This window comes from Typopeltis vanoorti, chromosome 16 (assembly GCF_054136105.1).
Source record: "Typopeltis vanoorti isolate ZY-2024b chromosome 16, IOZ_Tvanoo_1.0, whole genome shotgun sequence".
NCBI lineage: Eukaryota > Metazoa > Arthropoda > Arachnida > Uropygi > Thelyphonidae > Typopeltis > Typopeltis vanoorti.
In genome coordinates, this window is record NC_143564.1 from 74,749,353 (window position 1) to 74,764,701 (window position 15,349).

Sequence of the window (15,349 nt, forward strand, 5' to 3'; positions counted from 1 at the left end):
TTATATTCAGAATGAATCATTCTCGGAGATGCCAAATTTTTTGGCTAGGTGGTGTAAATCACTCACATACAATATTTGCCAAAAAGAGATAAAATTCAATCCATTTTTATTATGAGAATTTTTTCATATAGTTCCATCCTTGTAATTCTCTCTGGTTTTATCTTCACCTGTAGAGATGATTGGAGAGCAATCCCAGGCAGAGAAGGCCAACTCAAAGCAGTTAACTTAGATAAGGCTGAGTTTCGGTTAGTGTTTTGGTTGTTCATCTGTCTGAGCCTGATGAAAAAGGATATCCTTTGGGTACATGATGATATAATAGAACTGAATTTTTTTTTTTTTAAATCTCTGCTGCTGTCCATCTGTCTTTTCTTTTTCCTAATACTATCAATCTCTGCATCCCTGTACTACTCTAGTTCTATGATGAGTGCCCTTTACTTTTCATCTCGATAAAGATTGAAACTGGTCTCGGGTAGTGACCCTTCTTATAATACAGCAATATACATATTCATATGGAAGTGTGCTTTTAAATATGGGATAATTGATGTGAAAATACTTCATGTGCCAACTTTGTGTTGCACACACTTGGATAAAAGATTAAGCAGCAATATAATTTCTTGGTAAGTATAATTTATTTATAACCAAATGACACAACTGTTTCTGATAGCATCTCTGCATTTTATTTGAAGTCATTTCAATTTTGACTTGAAATTTTACATCAGAATTATGCAGTTACGAAGGACAAGAAATCAGAATGGGATAATTAGTATAATGCATCAAGATAGGGGTGGGACAAATAGACCTCTGCATTTCATGTATACTAATGCCAGGAGTATTAGGAACAAGAAGGAAGAATTTTTGACCTTGGTTGGTTTTTCCTGGCCACAGGTTATTGGCATTAGTGAAACATGGCTGATGGAAGATTATATAGTTAGTGGGATAGAATGTGTTTAGGTGGGACAGAGAGAATAAAATGGGGGAAGGAGTGTTATTGATGATAGCTGATGAACTGCAGCCAAGGAGAAATGAAGTTGTATTGCAGGATAGTGAAAAGAGCTCATTTGAGGCTATTTGGTGTGAGATTGAGACTAACGGAACAAAATGTACAGTTAGGTGCTGCTGTAGACTAGGTGATGGAATAGATGGTGGAGATAGTATGCATAGACAAATTGATGAAATGAGTGGAAGGAGGGTAATTATTATGGGGGATTTCAACAATAGTAACATTGATTGGAAGGAGGAGAGGACACGTGTGGAAGGAAATGGATTTTATTCAATTATTAAGGGATAACTATCTGAGACAGCATGTAATTGAAAATACTAGGGGTTTGAGAGTGCTTAACCTGGTAATAGCATCTGAGAATTTGACTATAATGAATATGACCATGTTGCCACCTATTGGTGAGAGTGGTCATAGGGTCTTGATCTGGAAGGTGGCTAAATGTGTGAAATTTTTGATTAAGACAGGGTACATGTGGAATTACAGTGCTGGCAAGTATGACAAGCTTAGAAGGTTGCTTGATTCAGTGTGATGGCATGCAAAACTGCAAGGGCTGGATGTTGATAGGGCATGGAAAGTGGTCAAGAAGCATTTGCAGGAGGTTATGGCTGACTGTATACCTAGAGTCCGAATAGTAAATCAAGTAGGGGTTAAACTGATGAATAACACCATTAAACTTGAGTTGCAAAAAAAGAAACAACTGTGGAAGGAATTTAAGGAGAAAGCTGACCCACAGGCACATGAACAGTATAAAGCGCAGGCCAGAAGGGTAATGAATGTGGTAAAAAAAGCAAAAGCAGATTATGAAAGGAAATTAGTCATGCAGGCTAAAGAGAATCCCAAACAGTTCTTTCAATATGCTGCAAGTAAAAGAAAAACCATACACGACAGAATGATTTTAAGGAATGCCGATGGTAGGGAGGTCACTGAATCAGTCGATATAGTGGAATTACTGAGTGAGCACTTTGCAAGAGTATATCATCCAGGTGGTGACATTGAAGGAATGAAGGAACGATTAGTTTATATGGGAATTGTGGTGAATGAAGTGGAGGTGAATTGTCTATTACCTTAATGTGAATACATCTGTGGGATTGGATGGTATACCAGTATGGGTCTTACTTGAAGCGGCTAAAGAATTGTCAGTGCCCTTGACCATATTGTTTAATCTTGAGTCTGAGGTCTTGGGTCTAGTTTAGTCCTGAAGGGGTGGAAAGAGGGGAAAATAGTTCCACTGCATAAAGGAGGATCCAAGACTACTGTTGAAAATTACCGACCGATCAGCATGTCAGGAGTCGTTGTCAAGGTCTTGGAGAATGTAGTCAAGGGAAAAATACAGGAATGGATTGATGAAAATGAGATACTGTATGTGAGACAGCATGGTTTTGTGAAGGGTAGATAATGCCTCAGTAATTTGCTCAGGTTTTATAAGAAAGTGACAGCTGAACTGGATAGGGGTAATGAGTTTACAGTGATACTTATGGGAATGGATATAGGGTTGGTGAGATGGATAGGAGGGTGGTTGATGGACAAATACCAGAGAGTAGTTTACTCATGGAGTAGAGTCAAAAAGATGGCCTGTGACTAGTGGTGTGCCGCAGGGTTCTGTTCTTGGACCACTGCTGTTGAATTTGTTCATTAACGATATAGGGAAGGAACTGAGAGGAATGGTTCATTTGTTCGCTGATGATGATGCAAAGTTGGATAGAGCAATAGTGAATGCAGAAGATGTCAAAATTTTGCAGGATGATTTGGATAGCTTGGAGGTCTGGGCTAAGGAGAATGGATGTTGATTTAATGTGCAAAATGTAAAGTTATGCATTTTGGGGTGAAAAGATTAGCAGCAGTATATCACATTGGTGGAACTGTACTCTGGGAGATTGATGAGGCCAGGGACTTGGGAGTGTTGGTGGATAAGGAGTTGAAGTTTAGGGGGCACATTGCAAAAGTGGCTAAATCAGCTCATCAAATCACTTGGATGCTGAAAAATACTTTGAAGAGCAGAGATAAGGAAGTTATTGTTTCTCTTTATTGAGCCTTGATAAGACCCCATCTTGACTACTGTGCCCAGATCTGGTCACCTAGGCGTCTTCTTGATGGGGAGGAGGTTGAGAGGATCCAGAGGTGAGTGACCAATATGATAGCAGGTCTGTGGAATGAACCTTATGAAAATAGGTTGAAGATTTGTGGATTGCAGAAATTGGTTGATAGGCGGAAAAGGGGAGATATGATTGAGACATTCAAATTGCTGAAGGGTTTCTATAGGATTAATTCAGAGGATATTTTTGAGAACAGGGCTGGTGGTGGGAGACTAGGTGTAGCAAGCTACCAACATTCCTGTTGGTAGCTTGCTACACCTTTGCAAAGAGTTGTCCTGGTGTTGTATCACCTTACCCTAGTCCTGAAGATATTTTCAGGCGCAAACTTTGTTTGCTCACACTTGGATAAAGGATTAAACTAAATTTATTATACTCTAACCAAGTGAAAAATAAACTTTCAATATCTTTCTCTAAATCCAGAGTAATTTATTAAAAAAGGGTGGCACACTATTTGGCAACTCCTATAGGTAGAGATGACCTGCGAATGCTTCTGCCTAGTATCTCAGCTTGGGCCTGGCTCCCACTGAAGAGACCTCAATAAAGGTCGAAACTAGTCTGGGTAGTGGCCCTTCCCTTAATGCATAACATTAGACATATCTGCAAGGAGATGTGTTTTGCATTATAGGAGATACTGGGGCAGGAGTGTTGGTAGCTTGCTACACCTTTGCAACGAGTTGCCCTGGTGTTGTATCACCTTACCCCAGTCCTGAAGATACTTTCAGGTGCAAACTTTGTTTGCTCACACTTGGATAAAGGATTAAACTAAATTTATTATGGAGTAATTACTTTGAAAAACTGCTAAATGAAACAAGCAGTGATGACAGCACAGTGGTAAAAAACACTAACCAGGCATGCAGGCAGAAATACATATCCATACTTGAAGTAGAAAAAGCCATCAAAGGCTTGAAATGTGGAAAGGCAGCAGGAGTAGTGATATTCGACCAGAAATGCTGAAGTATTTCTCAAATAAAGACTAAGTATTGCTTGATATAATGCCCCATTGACACCACATAACTGCAGTGTATTGAATAGCTTCTCTCTTGGCACCTTATCATATGCCTTTTCCAAATCGACAAAACTTAAATACAGATCTTTGTTATATTCCCATGCTTTCTCGACTATTTATCGTAAAGTGAAGATCTGATCCTGACAGCCTCTGTTTGGCCTGAATCCAGCTTGTTCTTCACCAAGCTTTTCTTCCACAATTCTTCTCAACCATTTCTCAAGTATACTTGCACAGATTTTGCCAGGAACATTCAGTAGGGAAATACCTCTGTAATTCTCACATTCAGTTTTATTTCCCTTTTTATATATGGGTACTATGAGAACTCTACTCCAATCATCGGGTATTCGTCCCTGTGTCCAGGCTTTCTGAACTATGCAGTGGAGCCACTGTAAGAGTATGGTGGTATAAGAGTCTTACAGTGGCTCCACTGCATAGTTCAGAAAGCCTGGACACAGGGACGAATACCCGATGATTGGAGTAGAGTTCTCATAGTACCCATATATAAAAAGGGAAATAAAACTGAATGTGAGAATTACAGAGGTATTTCCCTACTGAATGTTCCTGGCAAAATCTGTGCAAGTATACTTGAGAAATGGTTGAGAAGAATTGTGGAAGAAAAGCTTGGTGAAGAACAAGCTGGATTCAGGCCAAACAGAGGCTGTCAGGATCAGATCTTCACTTTACGACAAATAGTCGAGAAAGCATGGGAATATAACAAAGATCTGTATTTAAGTTTTGTCGATTTGGAAAAGGCATATGATAAGGTGCCAAGAGAGAAGCTATTCAATACACTGCAGTTATGTGGTGTCAATGGGGCATTATATCAAGCAATACTTAGTCTTTATTTGAGTTGTGAGTCAGCAGTTAGAAGTGAAGGAAGTACAGGAAGATGGTGTAATGTTAAATCTGGTGTGAGACAAGGATGTACATTATCCCCTCTGTTATTCATTATCTATATGGATCACATTATGAAGGAAAGTGGTATTAAACATATCAAAATTGGAGTTGTTAATGTCAGCTCTTTGCTTTATGCGGATGATGTTATACTTCTAAATAAATCTGCTACAAGTCTGCAAGATTCTCTGACTAAATTGAATAGGTCTTGTAATAGATATGGTATGAAGGTCAGCAATAAAAAGACAAAAACAATGAAAATAGGCAGAATCATTGAAAATGTCAACTGTGTTGTGAATAGAGACCCTTTGAAACAAGTAAAACATTTCGGCTACTTAGGCACGATTTTTATTGAAGATGCTAAATTAAATATAGAAATAGACAACAGAATCAGCAAAGCTGGTATGGTGGGAAATCAATTGAATAAATTCATATGGAATAAGAGAGAAATTAGTCAGAACACTAAATTAGCTGTATACAAGACAGTGTTCAAACCAGTTTTAACTTATGGATCTGAAAGCTGGGGCAGAAGCAAAACACTTGACCAAAGACTAGAGACCGTAGATATGATAGTCCTGAGAAAGATTAGAGGCATGAACAGATGGCATCAATGGCAATATCATATTAAAAATGAAGATATTAGGAAAGAACTTGACATTGTCAGCATCCAGGAATGCGTTAGCAGAGCTAATCTCAGGTGGAATGGTCACTTAAATAGAATGGGCGAGGAAGGATTAGCAAAACAAGTGTTCTCTGCCAGGTTGGCAGGAAAACTACCCAGAGGAAGACCAAGATATAGGTGGATTAATACGGTACAAAGTGCCTTAGACGATAAAAATATAAGATCTGATAATGTTGTAGTCTTGACAAGTAACAGACTGATTTGGAGGAAAATTGTAGATAGGAAGTTAGTAATGATATGATTTTTTCATGTAGTACTATCATATCCTGTACACCCCTTGTGGGTACATGGCAGGAATTTGATGATGATGAAAAGACATCAAAATTTTCACTAGATGTTAGAGTTCACCGAGGATATGAAATAAGCAGTGACCACTTCCTTGTTAAAATAAAATTAAGATTACCACCTAAATGGCTACAAGTAACAAGAACAGAAAGAAAATTTGAAACATTTGTTTATAAAACTAGACTATTGAATGACACAAATGTACAATGGCTATATGAACAAGGAATTAACAATATCTAAATAAAATAAAACACAATGAAGAAATAGAAAGAGAATGGCTTAATATAAAAATGATACTAATTGCGGCAGCAAATGAAAGCTTAGGAAAGACCAAAAAATTCAATAAAAGGAAAAAACTGAAGATCTGGGAATTTACAATGAAAGAAATAATCAAAAAGAAAAAAGAAGCCTATCCCAAATGGTTAAGCAGTAAAAGATTAGAAGATGAAATATAATATAAAAGAATAAGAGCCATAGCTAAAAGAGAAGTCAGAAAAAGACAGAGAATCATGGAACAAATTTGTTTCTAATTTAGAACATGATTTATATAAAATAAGACCCAATGTATATAAGATTTTGAAACACTTAAATGCAGATACCAAAGAAAACATAAAATTAAACACCGAATTGAAATGAGAAGAATTTCTAAATTACTACACAGAATTGTGGACAGACAAATATTTTAAAAAACACAACTGGAAAACAATTAATGAAAATGAAAAGGAAATAACTAGAGAAGAATTAGAAATCAGCCTGAAAGAAAGAAGAAACAGAAAATCACTTGGAGAAGATAAGCTAGGTTCAGAACTATATAAATAAGCTGGAACAAGATTCAAAGAAAGACTCTTATTGTTTTTAAATAAAATTTATCAACTGGTATCCCCCCCAATTGAATGGAAAAAAGCAATTGTGATTCCTATCTTTAAAAAAGGTAATAGAGATGACCCTAAATACAAAATATATATAGCAGAATCTTAAATAGCAAACTAATGAAATATCCAAAAACTTTATTTTAGAAGTACAGAATAGATTTAGACAAGGACGATCATATATAGACCCGGCCTTTCGCCTAAAATTAATAATAGAGAAAAGAAGAGAATACAATTTAGAATCACATATTGTATTTATTGACTTTGAAAAAGCATTTGACAAAGTTAAAAGAAACATATTAAAAGAAAGACAAATACCAAATAATATCCTTAAAGCTATCACAAGTATATATGAAAATAATCCAATACAAATAAGATTAAATCACGAGCTATCATATACGAGAGAGATAAACCAAGGGGTCCGACAAGGATGTCTCCTCTCAGCAATTCTTTTTAATATCTACTTAAATGAAATAATAATAAAATGGAATAAAAATTTACATTAAGGAATTAAACTTTCTTCTACAGTGAACTTAAACACACTCCTTTTTGCTGACGACCAAATAATAATTACAAATTCTGAAGATAATTTACAGAAAGCTATTTTAGATCTAAATGAGATAGCCAAAGATTATGGTATGATAATATCATCACAAAAATCAAAAACTATGGCCTTTAAAGGACAAGATCCAGCAAGAACTAAAATAGTAACAGATAACAAGATCTTAGAATGTATGAATTCATTTAACTACCTAGGATGTATGATCACATATGAAAAAGATATAAATGTAAAAATTACAAAATATATAAAAATAACAGGTGTAATTAACTCTATATTTAAACCAAACCTAGTTCAAAAACAAACCAGACTAAAAGTATATAATACATTAGCCCTACCAGTCAATGTATGGATGTGAAATCTGGATAATAAAAGAAAAAGACAAACAAAGATTAATTACAGCAGAAATGAAGTTTATGAGAAAAACAAAGTATACCCTATTTGATCACAAAAGAAACAAAGAAATTATGAAAGAATTATACCAAGAACCAGTAATAGAAAAAATTAAAAAATATAAACATAAATGGATGCAACATGTTCAAAGAATGAAAATAGAAAGATTACCAAAACAAGCCATTAGGAAAAAGAAAACCAGAGCATCCTCTTAAACGATTCAACGATGACTCCTAAGGCCGGAACAGGCAATGCTAGGCCTAAATCCTTGATATGCATGATGATGATGAAATTACAATGTATTGGAATTTGACACTCAACATCTCACAGCAGTTGTTGGGTGTCAAATTTTCTTTAGTTATTTGATTACCACTCCTGAGCTTTGATCTGGGCTTCTTTTTTTCGTTTTTCATAATAATGGAGTAATTTTGTAGAATGAGTTGACTGTATAAGATACTGTAAAACTCAAGAAGCAGTTAAAATTATAATTGATTGTCATTGCATCTCAAAATTCCTTTTCATCTTTTATCCTGTTCAGTATAACAATATACTCATTATATGTATATTGTTAACTAAGAATTTGATGTTTATTTTCAAATAATTGCTAATGACAAAAGATTTATTGCAAGTTGAAATGATAAGAACTTGTTTAGAAGCACTGTATTATTAATCTTTGAACAAAATTGTATTATTAAATTTATATTCAGGTACTAGATGAGTTAAATGATGCAGACAGAAACATAATGTTTATTGCAAATGAAGATGTCAGAAAATGTTCTGACCTTGTAAAGAAATATAATAACCTGCTGTTTGACTTTGTGCAAGCTGAACTACTACAGAGCTTGGGAGGTGGTGTGGATGTTTCCCGTTTCACAGATGATGATATTTACAAGAAGGAAACAATTCTTGGATTAGCCATGTAAGTTGATTTTGTGCTTTTTACTAAGTAGCAATTTGTAATCCAAAATTTTGTAGTGAGAATTGGGTTTTATTTCTTTCTCATTCACTTAAGAATATGCAATGTTATTTACCTACCTATATGTTGTTGACAAGTATAAATGCTTAAATGAAGTGCGAAACTCAGAAATGCCCATCTCCCCTGGTAATACTTATGTTTTTCCTGTGATTTTAGGTTCGTTTCTCATGTGTCTCAGTGAAAATCGTTGCCTTAAAATAATATGAGGATGTATCTATTTCAAAGTTATTCTAGAGTTAAAAAAACTCAGAATAATACAGTGCATTCTGTGCATACTATAAAATATATTTTGAATATACAGTCAGTTTTCTGCGACCATATAGAAGAACTAAAAAGGAATGGTAGAAAAAGATTAGAGCTTGCTTATTGTGGTACATCTGTATATATGATATTACATTCTGCAAACTGCATGAGCAGTTTGCAAAATGTAATAGTTGTATTTAATTTTATTTAATTTAATAGAAAGTCATAATTATATGGTTCAGAAAATATAGTGTATACTATCAACTGTTGCTATAATTTCAGCCACTACACATATGCACACACACACACACATGCAAAAATCAAATATTATTTTAAACTTTTTTGTCTAACTAACCAAGTGAAAAAAACTTCCAACATCTTTCTCTAATCCAGAGTAATTTAATAAGGTGTGACACCTTTTGGCAACTGGCATATTTCCATATGACTTCTGCATTGCTTCAACCTTGGTATCATATCACCTCTGGGTGATATGATACCAAGGTTGAAGCAATGCAGAAAGCAAAACCATACTCCATATGACCCTCTCCATAATGCATGACATTATACATGTCCGCAAGAAGATGTGCTTTGCATTATATGATAAAGTGATGAGAACTCAGTCCACCTTTGCCACTAGTTGCCCTAGTCCTGAAGATACTTCATGTGCAAACTTGTTTGCTTACACTTGGATAAAGCATTAAACTAAAGATGTAATTTATAAGTGCTGAAACATTTCCTATACATCATTCCTATAAAACCCTTTAAGTAAATTAAATGTTTCTGTCGCATTCTCTCTTTTTTGTCTATCAACCAATTTCTGCAGCCCACATGCCCTCAATCTGTCCTCATAGGAATGTTTCACAGGCTATGCACCATTTTGATTGCTTTCCTCTGAATCCTCTCCACTACTTTCTCATTCTCCAAAAATCCAGTAGCCATGTAATCTTATGAACTACCTTAGCAATATTTGCTAAGGTAGTTCATATTTGAATTATATGAATAATCAAAAGTCACTTAATTTGCTTTATTTGCTTTATACTTCAACTCCCTGTCTACCACCACCACCTCTAAATCCATAGATTCATCTATTTCCTGGAGTACAGCTCCATCAATGTGATACACAGCTTGTGATCTGTTTATTCCAAAAAGCATAACTTTACATTTCTCCGCATTAGACTGACCCATTATCTTTTACCTATGCTCACAGCCTATTTAAAACATCTTGCAAGCTTCCCATATTTCTGTGATTCACTATTACACTATCTAATTTTGCATCATCAGCAGACAACTGAATATTTTCTTTCCATAGATTATTTCCTATTATTGTGGCACACCACTAGTCACCAGCTTTTGCCTGGATTCTGCTCCTCCATATACCACTTTTTGATATCTGCCCTTATCCACATAACCAATGTCATATTCATCACCATTTGTTCTAATTTGCATAACAGAGATCCATGTAGTAATCTGTCAGATGTGTTTGTAGAATCCAGCAGAAGCATTGGGCAACCATTTCCATTATCTAGTTCGTTGTCACTCTATTATAAAGACTTTGTAAGTTACTATGGCATAACTGCCCCTTCACAAAATCATGTTGTCCTTCATAGAGTATCATATTCTTACCTACCCATTATTGAATTCTCTTTTTTACTAATTTTTCTAGTACTTTTGCCACTATTGTAGAGGGGTGGTATAATTTTCTTCTGCTGTCTTAGAACCTCCCTTATGCAAGGGAATTATTTTGTCCTCTTTCAACTCCCTTGGAACTCTACCAGAGCTGAGACTTGAAGAGCCTAATCAGAGGCATTGCCAGTTCCTTGCACATTACTGCAAAATGTGAGCTGATATCCCATATAATCTCACAGCTGTATTTACATTGAGATAATGCAATATGCTAATAATCTCCAATTCATCTACTTCTGTTCCCACATAAATCTCTGTCATATACACTGCTTGGAGAGAAGTCAGTGGACACCCTAGTATGAAGAATAAACAGTCACAGCACTCACCTTAATTAGATGTAGGACCTCCTTTCGCTGCGATGACTGCAGCAATCCTTGTGGGAAGTATGTTGCATAGTCCAAAATTTCCATGAATGGGAATTTTGGACCATTCTATATGCATGTGATGTGTTCCTGAACTGTTGGTTGGTTGTCCCTTTACCTCACCTGATGCTCCTGCTCATCCCACAGATGTTCAACAGATATCAGGACTCTGTGAGGTCAGTCAAGTGTGGTGATGTTCATGTCCACAAACCAGAAGTTACAGCAGCAGCCTGATGATAAGTGCATTGTTTTGCTGAAAGAAACAATGGTCAGTTCTGTAGAAATGCCAAAAAAAGCAGGAATCATTGCATTGTCCATAATGTTCAGATACCTCTCTGAATTCAGTGTTCATGGCACCACAAACAGAGGTCCAAGACAATACCAGGAAAAACAGGACCATGCCATCACTGTCACCTCTAAATTTCATAGTTGTGGTTACGTGCTCTGGTATGAGATGTTAACTGTTCATCTTTCATACCTACAATCTGCTTGATAGAAGGTGTAGCATGATTCATTGTTCCATAACATGGCTTTCCAAGCTTCCATGTTCCACTGTACATGCTCTTTTCACTACTTAAGATGATGCTGATTGTTGGTTCTTGTAATGTGGGGCTTGCATGTCTTACCATGGAATCCGTGTTGTAAATCTTGGTTCTGAATGCTTATATGGTGCTATAACGAATGCTAAAGACTTGGGAATGATTGTGGACAGGGAGTTTAAATTTTGAGGACATATTGCGAAGAAACCAAAAGATCACATCAGATTACGTGGCTATTGAAGAACATACAAGCTGGGATAGTGAAATTGTTCCCCATTATATGACTTGAAGAAGAAGGCAACATCTGCACCACTTTGCCAGATCTAGTTACTGGGATTCAGTAGGAATGAGGAAGTAGTAGAAAGGATCTAGAGACGAGTGACAAAGATTGTGGCAAGTCTATGGAATGCTCTTTATGAGAGCAGATTGAAGATCTGTGGGCTTCAGAAACTAGTTGATAGGCAAAAAAGAGGAGAAATGATAGAAGCCTTTACGTTATTAAAAGGGTTTTATAGGATTGATATTGAAGACTTTTTTCAGTACATGGCAAACTGAAAGAACAAGGATCATCCATTGAAATTGTGTTAGGATTAGATTTTATGCTTGGAAGTGAATGCATTTCAAGAAATGATTGTCAGTATTTCATTGGTGATTGAGTTTAAGAAGAGGTATTGATAGTTGCTGTGTGGATAATCGATTTCTCATGATGAGTCTTCTGACCACATAGAAATATGTGTATTATTATAAGAAGAAGAAAAGCCTCATTGACTATGTTATTGTTGATAGATATTTTCATTCTGGTTCAGGATATAAGAGTATGCAGAGGATTTGAAATTGGAAATGATCATCACTTAGTTTTAAGTAAAATAAAAATGAATTTCACATTGAAAAGAACAATATGTAAGAAAGTTTCCCAAGAAAAGAATCAAAGTTGAGCAGCTTTAACATGTCAACTGTAAACTCAACTATACAAACATTATTCAGGAAAAAATTAAACAATTCGAAAACAAGAACCGAACTTTGAAGTCTTGGTGGCACACTCTGAAGAAAACATTCACTCATTCAGTTGGAAAGCATTGGATAAAGTTGTCTTCAGGTTGAACATTTTTTACCTTGGTTCTACTATAAATTAAAGATACCAAGAAATTATATACTTGGTTTTGATCCTTTACCCAAGGAAGCAAAACAGTGTTTTCCATGTGAAACATATTCACATCTGAGCTACTTAGGCTAATAACGTCACATCATTTGCCTTAGTATCTTCCCCAGGGTTTGGTTCCCACTGATGGGATCTCAGTAAAGATTGCTGGTCTTGGTAGTGGTCCTTCCTATTATGCATAACATTTTACACATATGAAAGAGTGTGTGCTTTGCATTATGGGATACATGTTAAGGCAAGTGATGTCAAGTCATTAGCTTCTATATAGAAGTAGCTCAGATGTGAATATATTTCACATGCAAAACATTGTTTTGCTTCCTTGGGTAAAGGATTAAAACTAAGTATATTATTTTATAATTTCTTTGTATTCTTAATGTACAGTTGTCTTCAATGATAGAAACATGAGAACACCATGCTTTACACAAGAAGCACTCCTGGAAAAGAAGTAAGCATACTGAAAGCTCCTAGCAAATAAATTGGCACATGCCCTAAAAAAATTCAGAGACAAAGGTAGATCAACTTAGCTCTGAAGAAAAGTAGCTAATCAAAAGTCGTGGGAAGGCTTCAACAAGATTTGTTGAAGTCAGTATTTCAGTAATTTCAGGCTATTGAAAAAACTTAGAAATGGGAGAAAGAGTACTGCAAAGGGAGAAAAAAAAAAAGATGATTAAGGTGACATAAAAACTGAAAATAAGAATATTTTAGATGTTTAGAGTAATTACTTTGAAAGGCAGAAAACGAAGAAATCAGTGACAAACCAGTGGTAGAAAACATTCAAGCAGAATGCAAACAGGTGTACATATTAATATTTGAAGTGGAAAAATGAAAGGCAGCCTGAGCAGATGATATCCATCCAGAAATGCTTAAATATGGAACTATAAAAATTTTGTATTGGCTACTCTACATAATGCAGAAGGTCAAATTTCACATGATTGGAATAGAGCTCTCATAGTCTATAAACTGATTAAAGTTGTTGATTGTGATAATTGCTGAGGAATCTTCTACTAAGTGTTCCAGGTAAGATTTATGCAATCATACTTGAGAAAAGGATACATTGTGGAAGAGAAACTTAGCAAAGAACAAACTGGGTTCTGGCCAAATAGAAGTCAAGATAATATTTTCATTTTACAACAGATAGTTGCAAAATCATGGAAATATAATAGCATTCTATATTTAAGTTTTGTAGTTCTGGTTATTTATTTATTTATTCGTATGGCATGAATATCAAAACATGCAGTACAATACACTTTAATAACATATAAAATTAAAAGTCAAAAGTCATTTTAAAAACCAATAAAATTAAAAGGTTACATCCATATTAGTCAGATAGTTCATAGCTTCGGGTGTAGCACTTAAAAAGTCCAATTTGTCTCCTGAATATGCTCTGAGATAACACTGAGTCACAATATGGTTCACAGTTTGTCTCTGAACTCCACAATCACAATGCGGGGATGGTCGTTTACCCCATTTAAAAAGCATGTCCACAGATACACCATGACCAGTTCGTATTCTATTAAGCTGAGTCCAGGATTTTCGTGGGAGATGTGAGCAAGCATCAAAACTTTCTTGTAATTCATTGAGAGAAAATTTTGTGATGTCATCTGTATGGCTCTCCCACTGTTCTTGCCACTTTTGCTTCAAGTCAAAGTTAGAATGTAGTAGTAGTTGGGCTAATTGTAGTGGTGGATGTCTTGATCTCAATCGTCGTACACTTAAGTCTGGGAGATCTAAATGTATTGGTAGGGCTGTGTTCTTCAAGATTTTCTTATACTCATGTAAGAGAGCCTTAGTCCTGCGCAGATTCGGTGGAACAATGTTACTAAGAGCTGAAAGCCAGTGTGTGGGCGTTGATTTAATTGTGCCAGAAATCAGTCTCATTGTATTATTTATTTGGCTATCAACAAGTTTAACATGTGTGCTATTTAGCCACACTGGTGAGCAATATTCAGCAACAGAGAAAACTAGACCAAGAGCAATAATCCGCAGATTATCGGCTGTTGCTCCCCATGTCGTGCCTATTAGTTTTTGTATTATGTTGTTACGGGTTCTTAACTTATCAGAAACATTTGTTAGGTGTTGCTTGTAAGAGAGCATGCAGTCCAGGGTAATGCCCAAGTACTTTGGAAACTTATTGTGTCGTAGTAAACATCCTTCAAAGAAGATATGTAAAGTGACATCTGCCATGTGATTATTAAGGTGAAAGCTTGATACTTCTGTTTTGTCTGGATTGAGCTGGAGCCTCCATTTTTTATAATATTCACCTATAATTTTCATAATGACACAAAAACATGAGTCAGGCTGAAGACGTACTCACAAAAGTACATCTTCAGCCTGACTCATGTTTTTGTGTCGAATGGCAAAGTGTACAAAGCTGACATACAGTGTCATCAGCATAACAGAACTTGCGTGAGATGGTAGCAGGCAAGTCATATGTGTATAGGTTATAAAGTAAGGGTGCCAATACTGACCCTTGTGGAAGACCATTATTAAGTTTTCGTTGTTGGGACATTTTATTTCCTAATATAACTTGAAAGAAACATTCAGTGAGCATGGGGGAAATTAAGTATGCAGTCTGTTTACATAGGACAATGCTAAGAAATTTATAT

At 35.6% G+C, this 15,349-nt stretch overlaps 1 protein-coding gene across 1 annotated transcript in view; it reads left to right on the plus strand.

Annotated features, from left to right (window-relative positions):
* The window catches only part of LOC150098133 (NBAS subunit of NRZ tethering complex-like), a 1,063,858-nt gene that overhangs the window by 784,524 nt on the left and 263,985 nt on the right, over nucleotides 1-15,349 (plus strand). The window contains exon 43 of the mRNA XM_090406267.1: nucleotides 8,489-8,700. Within this exon, the coding sequence (XP_090262393.1) occupies nucleotides 8,489-8,700 (212 nt within the window). The remainder of the gene's footprint in view (nucleotides 1-8,488; nucleotides 8,701-15,349) is intronic.